At 35.9% G+C, this 13,963-nt stretch overlaps 2 protein-coding genes across 4 annotated transcripts in view; one reads left to right on the forward strand and one right to left on the reverse strand.

The window, feature by feature from the left end:
* The window catches only part of LOC145688259 (cilia- and flagella-associated protein 100-like), a 288,731-nt gene extending 284,096 nt beyond the window's left edge, over window positions 1-4,635 (reverse strand). The window contains exon 1 of one of the 2 annotated variants that reach the window (XM_081762229.1): window positions 4,500-4,631. In XM_081762229.1, the coding sequence (XP_081618355.1) occupies window positions 4,500-4,529 (30 nt within the window). In that variant the 5' untranslated portion in view covers window positions 4,530-4,631. Of the gene's footprint in view, window positions 1-4,499 lie in introns of both variants that reach the window. The other variant, XM_081762227.1, reaches the window with a different exon arrangement.
* Window positions 4,636-4,727: 92 nt separating this feature from the next.
* Window positions 4,728-13,963, forward strand: part of LOC145688258 (mucolipin-3-like) — an 89,750-nt gene continuing 80,514 nt past the window's right edge. The window contains exons 1-2 of one of the 2 annotated variants that reach the window (XM_081762226.1): window positions 4,728-5,009; window positions 13,217-13,443. In XM_081762226.1, coding sequence (XP_081618352.1) covers window positions 13,234-13,443 — 210 coding nt within the window. In that variant the 5' untranslated portion in view covers window positions 4,728-5,009; window positions 13,217-13,233. Of the gene's footprint in view, window positions 5,227-13,216; window positions 13,444-13,963 lie in introns of both variants that reach the window. The other variant, XM_081762225.1, reaches the window with a different exon arrangement.

Genomic DNA, 13,963 nt, shown 5'->3' on the forward strand with positions numbered 1-13,963 from the left:
AGAATATTACCTTTATTCAACGATAATCTCTCTCTCGTATTATCGCTGCTATCAGGTAGTGATCAGTGTCACAATCAGCCCCTCTAAACGACCGGACATCAATTATGCTAGATTGCCTTCTTTTATCTACTAAAACGTGATCAATTTGATTATCTGTTTTTCCGTCTGGTGATGTCCAAGTGTATTTATGAACGTCGCGATGTGGGAATTTTGTACTCTTCACGATTAGGTTTTTGATGTTGCAAAGCTCACGAGCCTAACACCGTTGTCATTACCTTCCTTATGCAGACTTTTGTTCCCTATAATTGTTTTGAAAATATCCTCTCGCCTTACCTTAGCATTGAAATCCCCTAATAGAATTTTCATATGGTATCGCTGGAGTTGGTCAAATATCCGTTCCACTTCTTCGTGAAAACTGTCTTTTATATCGTGATCCTTATCTTCAGTTGGGGCATGTACATTTAAAACAATAATATCACACCACCGTCCCTTAAGAGTAATAAAAGAATGTCTGTCCGGAAAGTTGAAAGTAACAAATTCAACCCGTTTAATTACTGGTAATATTCGTTTGTGAACAAAAAACCCTGTTCCTAACTGGTGATTTTTATTTCCTTCCCCGTAAAAGAACGTAAAATTTCCGGAATTCACAGATGCATTTCCTTCCCACCTAAGTTCCTGAACTCCTACTAGGACCATCCTGTATTACTCTAACTCACTCGTTACGGATTTTAACACGCCTGCCCTATAAAGACTTCCAATATTCTAAGTTCCAAATCTCATGTCCATTTTCTTTTGCTGAGGTCGTGCCAAGTTATCAGTCCTTGTCCGAGGCTTTTGTGAATGTTTCTGAACGAGTGTCTTTTTCTGCAAAAAAGTGTCTTTTCTTGCATATTGCCTTGCACATTCTACCAGAAAGAAATTAAAATACCAAAAGCTCCCTTGCTGTGTCTTTTTATTTTTGTTTGTTTGTTTGTGGTATTTTTAGTCTAATTTCACTAACTATTTAATGTATATAAATACTCACTCAGAACACTGTAATATCGTTTCCTAGTAAACTGATAACTGAATCACGCGTTTAAAGAAATACTACAATCTTCGAACAGTGCCTGCCCCTGCATGGAGTGTGGTACTCGCCTGCTTCCGCTCTTTCCCAGCCTCACCAGCGCAAATTTGATAACTATTTTACCCTTGTGGTAACATATGTGTACGAAAATTTGAAATTATTGATACGATTGACGCTTTTAAAGTTGGTAAATCGGGGTTGCATACGTATGTAAGACAACCACATTTAAGTAACTACAAACTAACCTAACCGTACCTTACCATATATGAATGTTGGTACAGGCAATATAGTAAAGTTTAAACCGGACTTGTTAATTTGACTCATTTCGTTTGACAGAAACTATAATCGCTCCATCCTATCGATCTACACTAAGTGCACATGAAAAATACGCACCCTTTTTTCTTTTTTTTTTGAAAATTTACGTCTGATCTACGAAAATAGTTCTGTGCAAAACAATTATTTATGTAGAGAGAGAAAATAGAAACAGCGTTAAAAATGTGTCATGGTTACTAAGAAATTGAAATCCAAATCCGTTTGTAGTGATTACTAGTCCACACTGGTGTATGCTTTTCGTACCTGTCTTTCTTTCCATCAATACCGAACTTCACTGGTCAGCCTCCTGCCTACAGTTGCATCCTGTACATGTGCTCAAGCTGCAAGCTGCTTTGAATCATCAAAAATGTAGTGTTACGTGAAGTGACCACAAAGCGTAAGTTGGTACGTGTTTTCCTTATGAGTTTTAACACATGTATATGCTGGCATGTTACGAATCGGTACGCCGTTCGTGGCAGCGCAAAGAAAAGAATACAGATAACATTAGGACATTAGATAGGATAGTTAGGGAGTTGAGTTAATTTTCAGTTTCACGTCCCTTTTAGCAGCGAGGCTATATGAGATGGGACCTACTGATTAACGTGGAATCCGTACCACATGAGCTCCCGACGGGAATCGAAGGGACAGCTAGAGAATTATAAGTTTTAAATAATTATTTCCGGTGACGCATTTCAACTTTACGAGTGCCAAACAGGGAATGGACACCCGCTAACAAAAGAATGAAGAATAAATTAGGAAACTATTTGCAGGAAGAAATGCAAGGTATGGTATAGAAAGGGGTAGATATAACACGAACCAACTTCTGCGTGGTGTGCACTAAAAAGCACGAATGCTATTTAACCGAGTCAGAGCAGGATCACAACAGGGAGATCCAAACGTTTGCGTAAGTAGGCACGTAAGCGACGGTGGGTATATACATAAACGAATTAGTGGAAAAACACTTCATAGTGCATATAATATATGCTTTGCGTTGCACAGCTTCGCGACACCTGTAAGATCACTTTGTACACTGCCTTGACACAGCACTTCACTTTATCATGTCTTCCTTATGGAGTACTATGTGGTAAAGAGTGGAAGGTTCTAGAATGGTGGTCTGTGCACATAGCTATAGGTAGATTAGTATCCAGGATTTTTTTTTTTTTTTTTTTCAGAGCTCAATACTCTATTCACATAACAATATCCAGCGAGCGATAGCGGGTGAAAATGGGTTAGTCTCAAGGTTGATTATTTCCTTTATTACTCTTCAATGCGTACGCGGACCAGAGTTCTATAACCTTGTATGTAAAGAGCGCACTTTCCATTTCGTATTTCTGCTTTAGAATACATGAAAGGTTCCGATGTATTTTCCGTACAACTTTACTTTTGGCACATCAAGATAAATAAATCTTGAAAAGTTATAATTCTTTCACTAACTTTTTTATTGTATTCAAAATGATTTGTGCTAGGCGATGTGAAAATATCTCACTTGGCATAGATAATATTTAAGGGGATCATCACAAGTAATTGTAAAAAATTACAATTCTTGTACAACTTGCGTATAAATAGGAAGTCTGGCATAAAAAAAAAAACTGCAGTGCAAAACACAAAACAACGTGCGCTAGGTGACTACTAAAAAAACGAATGCTATCTAACCGAATCGGTGCAGGGAGAAGTTGAGGGTTCGCACATTACCGAGAAGGTTCGTCCGAGGGGAGCAGTCGCGTTAGAGATCGTGAATATACATGTAAGCGACGGTACTAAAATAAGTGGGTTTTGGCAGTAATACGAGTCGCAGTAGCAATTGTCATCGATTGACACTATTAGCGCTCCACTTGTAAACATAAAATACAGCTTTTGTATACTTTGCAGAAATACACTGCCAGTATAAAATAGAATCTAAGTGTCATTTCGCATATGCACTCACTTTATGCGTCGTAAAGTATTTGTAATGGTTTTACACTTGTAAACCTAAAATACGAGTTCATTACATTGTATTTAATACTATCGCCTTCAAAAATTTGTTCTTTATAAATATATCTCTATGAGATGCTATTATCCACCACCAGTATACTTCTGCACAGTGCACAAGTGCTGAATTTTATGTTTATATCTGGAACATTACTAGTGTGAAACCATGACAAGTGCTATTGAAACTCGTATCCTTGCCAAAAACCGCTTCGCTTAAACGTATAATCACCATCGCTGAGCGCCTGCTCCTTTCGGGCACAACTTCACGCGGACCACCAGCTTTTTCCTGCCCTGATTCGGTCAGATAGCATTCATGCTTCTTAATGGTTACCTAACAGAGCTTTTTTTCGTGTCATACACCCGGAATATGTATTTATAAATAAATCGTCAAGGATTTGGGTAACAGTTTAGAGATGTGAGGCCAAAACTAGCCGAAAACAGGATGATTTACAGAAGTGAGTTGATCGTGATGACTAGCAATGGATGTTTGAGTAACGGATGATGAAAATTTGAATTTTCTGATGTCGCTGATACAAAACCTCACCTACCTTAATTCAACGCATTGAATTATATAACGACCGAATAAGAGTAGGAAATCGTAAAAAAGAAAGTAAAACCTAAACTAAACTAACCGAGCGTATTGAATGATAAAACGACCTAATGTGAGTAGGAAATTGTAAAAACAAATATATAAATATAAATAGAAAAACTGGCCTCCGGTAGCTAAATAAAGGCTAAGAATTGTACTTTTTCAACAATTACTACTGGTGGCCCTCTTGAATTTTATCTATGCAAAGTGAGATATTTTGATGTCGTCCAGCTCAAATCTTTTAACGGACAATAAAAAGGTAATAAGTGAAAGAATTACGTTTGTTCAACAATTATTTCCAATGGTGTGCCAAAAGTGAACCTACATGTCATGTGTCCCAATGTAAATGTTCTGGAAAGGAATAAATAGCAAATTAGCAAAATAATTAATTTTTCATCAATTATTTCGAGTGGTGGGCTTAAATTTGATCTGCACATATAAAATGTTACTTAAATCATCTCTGCTTTCTGAATGTACATTTTATTCGTAAAATTTCCATTTGTATCATTCCCACAATTGAATTGGGAATAGCTAGACTACCTATCGAAAGACTAGAAATATACGTACTTGTATTTTGCATACTCGTATATGTTCCATGTCCTTGGTCACCTGACTCAAAAAGGGTTTAATACTTTAACTGTATAAGCTGTTTTGTTATTTATAACGTTTTGCCGTACCACAGAGAAAATAACATAAAATCTTGTTTTCTTTGTGGCCGTACTTCCTATGCAAGGCATCAGTTCAGATATTTTCGCGGGTGGGACTTCATTTGTTTTCAATAATGTGTCAGTAACACAGTCAGGCGCTTCAGTGTGAATACTAATTTTATTTCTGGTGCCGTACACATTTTCTGTAAAATGTATTTGGAAATTAAAATATTCGTGTAGGGGGCGGCCTACACAATTGACAGTAGCATGTGAGAGTGACGTAATATTTGTGTAAGCCTATCGTATTGTTTAACTCATGTCGTCTGTCTGAAACGAGCAGTCTGTTAATGTGCAAATGCAATGCAAGGCAGAATGACGTTAGTGGTAAACATATGAAGTAAATTAAGTTGCTGAGTAATGTGCATTTCTTGTAAGTGTTGGTAAACAATTAGATTATAATGTAACATAGCGGTTGTTTATTGTAACTGCAGCTTTAACCATAAGAATGAGCGTAACACACAAAGATTTTACAAGTAATAACACGGAATACTCAATTAACGAATCTAGTCATGTTCAGTGCACTACTAACAATAATGATGGGAGACGTCAATCTGGATCCTGGTCTGGGGTGAATGAAAGTGAAGATGGTGAGTATCCGAAATTATGTTTAATGAAAAAAAAAAAAAAAAATCAATCGGTTCTGTGAAACTAATATGGTCATAATTTTTTTCCAAAAAGTGTCAGAATATTTTTAAAACTCGATGATCCAAGGAAGGAATATTAATGATTTAAAAGAAATTTAGTGTCTGTCATTAAAGTAGTAATTTTGCGGTTAAATTGAGTAAATGCATATGAAACATGCCACATTAGGTAATGACATCCGTGAGGGAATATTTCTGCACAGTGTAGTAAAGTTGGATTTTATGTTTACAAGTTAGGGATAATAGTCTCAAACCATGACAGGTGATATAGCACAGTTAAAATAATTCAGTTCAACTGAAAGACTAGTACTCCTATTTTCTGCCTGTAGATTGTTTCTGTACTGTGTAGGGAAGCTGTATTTTATGTTTGTAGGTGTAATGTTATTAATGTGGAATCATTACAAGTGCTATATAAACTCGTATAACTACGAAAACCATTGCAGTGTCTTGTAAGTGTCAACTTAATACAAGTTACAAGCAATAACTTAACCTAATAGTTAAGAACAGCTACTTCTCATCTCCCGTGCACGAGGATACATCTTACTGTTGCACTGCCTAAACACCCTAAGTACAAGGGCAAGAACTCAGTCTATTACCTACTTTTTAACATCCTAGATAGTCAATGAATAATTCCTGAAAGTATGGCGTTTCTCGTCCTTCCCTAAATGGGAAGTACGGCTCCTTAACTATAAACACCTAATCTACTAACTCAACGTAATCTACTCTATTCATTTACTATTCTAACCTAACCTAGTCTACTATCCTGAAGTTACCTAAGCTATTAGCCTAACCCAACCTACTTTACTGTACCATACCATGCTAATGCTTGTTTGTGGATCAATTATCGTCTTCATGGCACACACTTTTTTTAGGGAGGGGCTTACATTCATGAAATGATTATCTTTTCTTAACACGAAATCCATCTTACTGCGTTAGAAAATGTTCGTTAAGGTAGGTGTTACATTACTTGGTGCAAATTGATTTTAGGAAAATTGGGTGTAAAATACGAATCAACTTAAGATCCTCAACCAACTTGTGCTCGGTGCCCACTAAGAAGCACAAATATTATCTCGCTGATTCAGGACAGCAGGTGGGCGAGCTGAAGTGGTGGCGAGTGAATGCGTGCTTAGGTAGGAGGCTTGTCATCGACGGTGGGTATGTGCATAAACGAGGATAGTGGAGAAACATTTAATATGGCATAAAAATACATGCATTGAGTGTGACACAGCTTTGTGACTCTTTGTACCCTCCTTCGTAGCATTATGTACCTTTTTACTTAGCATTTCACTTCATCATGCCATCATGAATTAAAATATAGCACCTTTTCCTTTGACAATCGAGCACCCTCGCAGCTTCCATTTGTTGCCGCTTTTTCCTAATGACATTTTACACGTTTGATTCGTGCATTACATTTGGAAAGGTAAGTTTCTTTATATTTCCTTAAACACTAATATATTTATTCTATTACACGTTAGAACAACTGTGTTTAACCAATTCTTCCCCGAAAAGTTTGCAAATTTTCAGCTTGCAATCGCGACGGGACTTCGGAACCTTAACATAAATTTCACAAATATATGAATTGCTTTACTCTTGATACTTCTGTGGTTGCGCGTTATGAGTTAGTACACTGACTTCAGGCACTTCACTTCAGTTGACTTTGTATACTGTGGTTATTGGCTACTTTATGGGCGAATCCGTGCTTAACAGGTTAGGCTTATTTTAAACATTTTCTCCTATTTTTATTTTTTAATTGCAATGTCTTTTATCATATCTTCTTCATTTATCGGCAAGTCTTTACTTTGACTCTAACAGTGACTTTAATCGGTTCTTATAGGTTTAGTCACTTCCTGGAACTGTTCGTGCCTTTCGTGTGACGTCCTTAGTTCAAAGATTGATGGTAGTTCATATTTTTCCCAGTAGGTATCTCCGTACAGTCATATGTTAGTTTGTTACTGTAATATCACATGTTCTCTCTCCTTGTATGTGTGTGCTGGTGGCATGCGGGGAGCGCGTAATTGAATTTTCGTTTCATGGTGACGATCGAGTAAGCAGATGCGATTGGGAAACGGTTTCATGAATTTAATACAATGAATTTGAACTTGTCGTTTTTAAATAAGTTTGTATTAGATTCGGATATTAACTCATATCGCTTTGCAGCACTGTGTGGTTTAATTGAATTAGAGAAAACCTGTCATGGTTGTGGTCGAAGGCTGAAGATATTTCCGACGTATGGTAAAAGTGGGAGTTTATTGGTTTTTCTTGTTTGTAATAATAGCAAGTGTGCTCGCTTTAATAAATCGACGTCTGTGCGGAAAGGAACATTTTTCAGTAATGTGAAGTTGAGTATTGCGAATGTGTTCTTGCTATCTTATTTTTTCGTGTGTGGAATCAGCAATTTGAGTTCATTATTCATGAATGTTCTCCTATGGCGAAACGGTGAGTGTTTTCATTTTTTAATTGATATTACTTTTATTCTTGATTTGTTTTGCATTTGAGTATTTGGCAAGATTACGAGTATTTGGCAAAGTATTTGGTTTGCTGGTTGTTCTATTGTCTTGCTGAGATGTAGTTTATTATTTATTTTTGTCATGCTGCACTGATTTATAATTAGTGCTGAGTGTTTTTTTTTTTTTTTAATTTTTTCCCCCTTCTTACTTTAACTTTATAGTAGTGGTTTGATTATTTATTGTTGTTTTGGATGTTTTTATGGTACTTGAGCGGGAGGTTTGGGGGACCGAATATTCGTCTCACGATCTTGTTCTCAAATACTTTCAGTCTATGTTCTTCCCTCAGAGTAAGTGACCATGTTTCGCAACCATACAGAACAACAGGCATGATTATCGTTTTGTATATTTTAAGCTTCAAATTTCTCGACAGAATTCGTGACGACAAGAGATTTTGAACCGAATAATAACACGAATTCCCTGCTTTTAGTCGACATTTAATTTCTTCCTGGATATGATTTTCCTCTGTTAATATTGATTCTAAATATTTGAAACTATCCACTTTACCAAAAGTGTTATTTAATATTTTAACGCATTTATAATTTGCTGTATTATGGTCCCGACGCACTTCCATGTATTTAGTTTTCTCTGCATTTACTTCTAAACCCATGTCCCTGCAAGCGTTTAATAAGATCTCTGCATTTCTTTTTATTGTTCTCCTATCATCCCTTATTAAATTTACATCATCAGCATATGCCATAACCTGGTGAATACCGTTCAACTGTAGGCCCTGGCTGCTATCTTTGATTTTCCTTATAGCGTATTCCAGAACAAAGTTAAGTAATAATGGCGACAACGCATCTCCTTGTTTCAGGCAATTTTCGACATGAAAGCTCGTGGACAAAAATTTTTCTACCCGGACTTTACTTTGGGATTAATTTAAACATATCCTAATTAATCTAATTAGCTTTCTCGATATTCCGAGTTCTGTAAGAACGTTGTATAATGTTTCTCTCCTAACTGAGTCGTACGCCTTTCTCAAATCAATAAATAGTTGATGTACTGGGTATTGTATTCCCACTTTTCTTCGAGTATTTGGCGAATGGTAAATATTTGGTCGATAGTTGATTGATTTTGTCTAAATCCGCACTGATAATTTCCAATAATTTCATCTGCGTATGGGGTCAATCTTGCAAATAGAATATTTGAAAGGATTTTATAAGATGTTGACAGAAGAGAAATGCCTCGATAATCATTACAGTCAGATTTGTCGCCTTTCTTACGCATTGGAACAATGATTGATTCTTTCCACTCTTGTGGTAATTCTTCCTTGTTCCAGATAAGGAGAATGAGTTTGTGTATCTTGTTCCACAATTTTTCGCCACCAGCTAAAATTAACTCAGCCGAATTTCATCTACACCCGGAGATTTGTGTTTCTTTAATTTCTTTATAGCGGTTTCTACTTCTATTCGGTTGAGTTCTGGAATATACAGTTCTGCGCTGTGTATCTCCTCTTCTCCACGCACACTAGTTTTTGGTTTGCTTGTTAAACAAATCGTCAAAGAAATCTTTCCATCTATTTAAGATGCTATCCGTACCAGTGAGAATTGTACCGTCCGATTTCTTTAATATATAAGCACGAGGTTGATAGCCTTTCTTAAATTCGCTGAACCCCTTATACATCCCGGATGTTTTTATTTTTACTATTATGATCAAGTGCCTTAATTTTAGCTTTGGGAAAATCGCGTTTCTTTGTTCTAAAAGTTTTGGAAGTTTCCCGCCTGATATCTGCGAAATTTTGTGTAGTTATTTCATTCGGATTTTGTAGCCAGCGTAATTTTGCCTGTTTTCTCTTCTCTGCTAGTTTTATGCATTCCTGGTCGAACCATGGTTTGTTCCTACGTATTTCCGCGTGTCCCAATTTTTCTATTGCTGAACTTTTAATGCTATCTCTAATATTAATCCAGGTATCCTCAACATTAGTGCACTCTGAATCTTCTAAAGCCGAGAATCTATTCGAAACTTCAATCTGGTTTCTCTCTCTTACCTGGCTCTCTTCTAATTTCTTTAAATTGAATCTCTCCGTTTCGGACAATACCTTTATTCAACGATAATCTCTCTCGTATTATCGCTGCTACCAGGTAGTGATCAGTGTCACAATCAGCCCCTCTAAACGACCGGACATCAATTATGATTTTGCTGAGGTCGTGCCAAGTTATCAGTCCTTGTCCGAGGCTTTTGTGAGTATTTCTGAACTTTATATATATATATATATATATATATATATATATATATATATATATACAAGATGAGGTTTACCCAAACCCCAAGCTGGAGGACCACTCCTAGCCGGCTGTCCGCGACTGGTTATTCAGTATATTCACAGCTCACCTCTATATCTAGAGGCCTTTTCCTCGATCCGCAATCTGAGGACGCGCCATGCCTTGGTGACAGGAACCCACGTTAGATCTTTACGTACTTTTAATATAATTGTCTAATTGTCAAGAGTCATTTGAGAAGGACAAAAAGATAAACAGTTGCACAAGTGAAACCATTATAGAGAATTACACATGGATAATTTCAAAATACTGCAGAGTACAGAAGAACTAATTAAGTCCAAGTTAGTTCACCACGACTTTTATTAGTTCAAGTTAAAGAAATATAACGACTTAATTTGCATATCAGTAAGTAAAGTGAATCAAGATACGAATTATTTGAGTCCACTTTGGGTCTGACCCATTTATACATAAATATATACCAAATATACTTCTGATTTCAATAAATGCCTCTCAAAGGGTTTGTATGATCCTCCCCCCCCCAAAAAAAATGTACGCATTTCGATGTATTTTTATCATTAGTAAACATTATTAAAACGAAACAATATTAATAATTGTCCTTTTGTTGCAATTGCATAACAATAATAAACTATAAAAAAAATCACAAACGAAACATTCATAAACTTATTTAAAAAAAGTTGCTTTTTAAATATAATATCTTTGAGTAATGAATGGGGAATTTAGGTCTGAATATAATAAGAATAATATGCGGGAGTGACACGTGATAACCCAGAAATGTGTGTTCATCAAGATTTTACGAACATTTTTCGTTTTTTGGTTTAAACCAGTTGGGTTTTTTGAAGAAAAAAAAGCTGGTTTAAACTAGCCAACCCTGGTTTCTACTGAAGGAACAATCAACTAAAATCATTTTTGAATTAAGAAAATTTAAATAGATATTCTTGGGACACCTTGGGGATACAGAAAAGAGGCTTTGGATATCCATAGTATGCCCAAGAGTAAGGTTGTTAATTAACCTGATAATAGCTAGATTTCTGTATTTTCTTTCCTTTGGCCATGGGAGCCCTGGGTTCGATTCCGAGTAGAAACTCATGTGGTTTGAATTCCACATTAAGCTATGGGTTCACATTTCATATAGCCTCGTGCTGAAAAGGACGCCAAATTGTAATCGAAGGAACTTTTATTTTATTTTTGCCGGAATTATCTGTTTATTTATTTATTCACAAACTTTCATACAGCGCTTGGTCAATTACCTGAAACTGTACAACATAAAGACGAAAACAAAAGAAAACAGGTATAAAATATAGAAAAAGTTCCATCTCTCTATATACAAGTTTCTCATCAACTGAGTTTTGAAGTTCCTCTCAGAGGTAAAACTATTACATCCTGCTGACAATATATTGTAATCATGTGCTAGTCTATAAAACAAGGAGCGCTTTACAAACGATAATCTAGGGTGTCTCATCAAACTGAGAGAGCGAATTCGTCGCCGAGGAACACGAAAGTTAATCTACTATAGTAAAAATTCAGAATCAGTTTTGCCATTGATGATCTTATGTAGGTAAAATAAATCAGCTCCGTGGCGTCATTTGGCAGGGGAACAAATTCATTAATGACTTTACTTCTTGTTTCGAGTAATTACGTAACTCGGGAATTCTAAATCTAATAATGACGAAAAAGAAGTTTAATACAGAGTCATTGCGAGATAGATTAGTAGGTACTGCCATGTTCCATACAGATGAACAATATTCAATAATCGGATAAATAAAAGTCTTATAAAATATCGTAAGGGAAGACCTTGTATTTCTGGAAATCTAAAAAGTAGACCAAGTAGTTTCATAGCTCTGGATGAGGTCGAACTGACGTGATCCGCAAAGGAGAGTTTTTCATCAAAGACAACACCTAGATCTTTTTTTTTCTTTTTTAGATGATACGTGTTTGATAAGTACATTGTTAACATTATATATCTGTCGAAGATTTTTTTTTTTTTTTTTTTTTTTTTTTTTTTTTTTTTTTGGTAAGGAAATAGAGATTGTAGTACATTTATTGGGGTTTAGAGACAGATTCCAGGTAGAGCACCAATTGCATAACATATCTATATAAGCTTGCACTGAACAAGTATCGTCTAAAATGTTAACAACTCTGAAGAGTTTACAGTTACCAGCGAAAAGCAATATATTTGATGACGAGGTCGAGAAGATGCTAGGTAAGTCGTCCATATACAATTAAAACAAAAGTGGACTTAGCACGCTCCATTGAGGCACTCCGGATAAGACGGGGCTAAACGGAGACATGAATCCGTTGTTTTTTCCCTGAGAGATAATCTAGGAAAGAGGTGATCTTGCCATGAATGTTATATCTATTAGAGAGTTTGTAAAGAAGCAGCTGGGTGTTTATGGTGTCGAAGTGCTTCTATATATCACAATAAACTACATCAGGCTAGGAATTAGCCATGAATGCCTGGGACACATGAGTGACAAACACTGATAAATTTGTAAGACGAGCGTCTAGGTAGGAAACCATGCTGAAAGCCACTTAAAAAAAAAAAGGTTTGACAAAGTTGTGTACTCTATCTTTAACAATTTTCTCACAATGAATCGACACAGAAGAGAGATAGGTCTGTAGAATGAAACTTGTTTACTATCTCTAGATTTGAAGATGGGTATGATATTGGAATCCTTCCACAGATTGGGAAAGGCACCTTCCGAGAATCATCTTTTAAATGACAATGATAAAGGATGGACAAGTGAGTGCGCTGTGTTACAGAGAAAAAGTGATTGAGATTGTCTGGACCAGAAGAACGGCGAGATGGTGTTAAGGAAATTATTAATTTCACTTCATCAGGGGAAGAAGTAATTGTAATCAGCGAGTGCGAACACACAGATTGGAGCTTAGGTAAATGAGGAGGAGCCCCAAGCTTAGAAAAGCTGTTGCAAAGCCTCCCATCTTCCCTTAGAATACGTATTGCGCAAAACCCCGTCATATGTACAGTCTAGGGTGCACGGGAAATATTTCCACAAAATTTGAAGGTTCCATGCGTAGTAGCTTCGGAGATATGTTGATGAGTGAGTCAGTCAATGCATTTGCTGTTTTTATCTATCTATCTATTATATATTAGTCCTTTTGTGTATACTGATGATGTGTAAAGGCGAATTTATTTGATATTAATCTAATGATTGTTTTTTTCTTCTTTTTAAGAAATTGAGGCTTTAACAATGTTGAGAGCTCAAGAAGCCCCTCCGTCGATGCATATACCATCTTTGGTATATAACTATGGGACAACAGGCTCGACACAAGCAGAAGACAAAATGCGAAGAAAATTACGGTTCTTTTTCATGAATCCTATTGAAAAATGGCAAGCTAAAAGAAGATTTCCATGTAAATTTGTTGTACAGGTCATAAAAATCGCTTTGGTTACAATTCAGGTTAGTAAATTATGTATATATTAGCAGTGTATTTTTTTCTTATTTTCATGGACGTTGTGTATACTGTATTGTTTTATTGATTTTTAGAAGAAAGAAGTGTCACCCGATTTACTTCAAATCATTTCTTCCAGAGTTCTTTTTGTAACTACGAATAAAGGAAATTGTTAAAATTAAGGAAACTGCCTCACAATAATCAGTTTCTGTATTTTTTCCAAGAAACTGTGGAAAGAAATTCGCTAAATTTAATAACACAGCTGTAAGAAAATTTATCTCTCTAATACAAAATTAACAGAAAAATTCTAATAAAACTACTATTGTTTTAGCGTCCTTCAGTTTACACGTAGAAAAAAATAAGCCAAAGAAACTATGACAAAGACAGTAGAGAGAATCGCGCGAAATAGTTTCATATTGAGATATGAATAGCCACCGTTAAAGTAACCGGTACTCATGAAGATTTTGACGGATTAACTCCGTTAACGAATTTGGCCGAGGTAATTGCTCTAGCTATCTGTTGCAAAAA

Source organism: Thermobia domestica, chromosome 6 (assembly GCF_964235325.1).
Source record: "Thermobia domestica chromosome 6, izTheDome1.hap1.1, whole genome shotgun sequence".
Lineage (NCBI taxonomy): Eukaryota > Metazoa > Arthropoda > Insecta > Zygentoma > Lepismatidae > Thermobia > Thermobia domestica.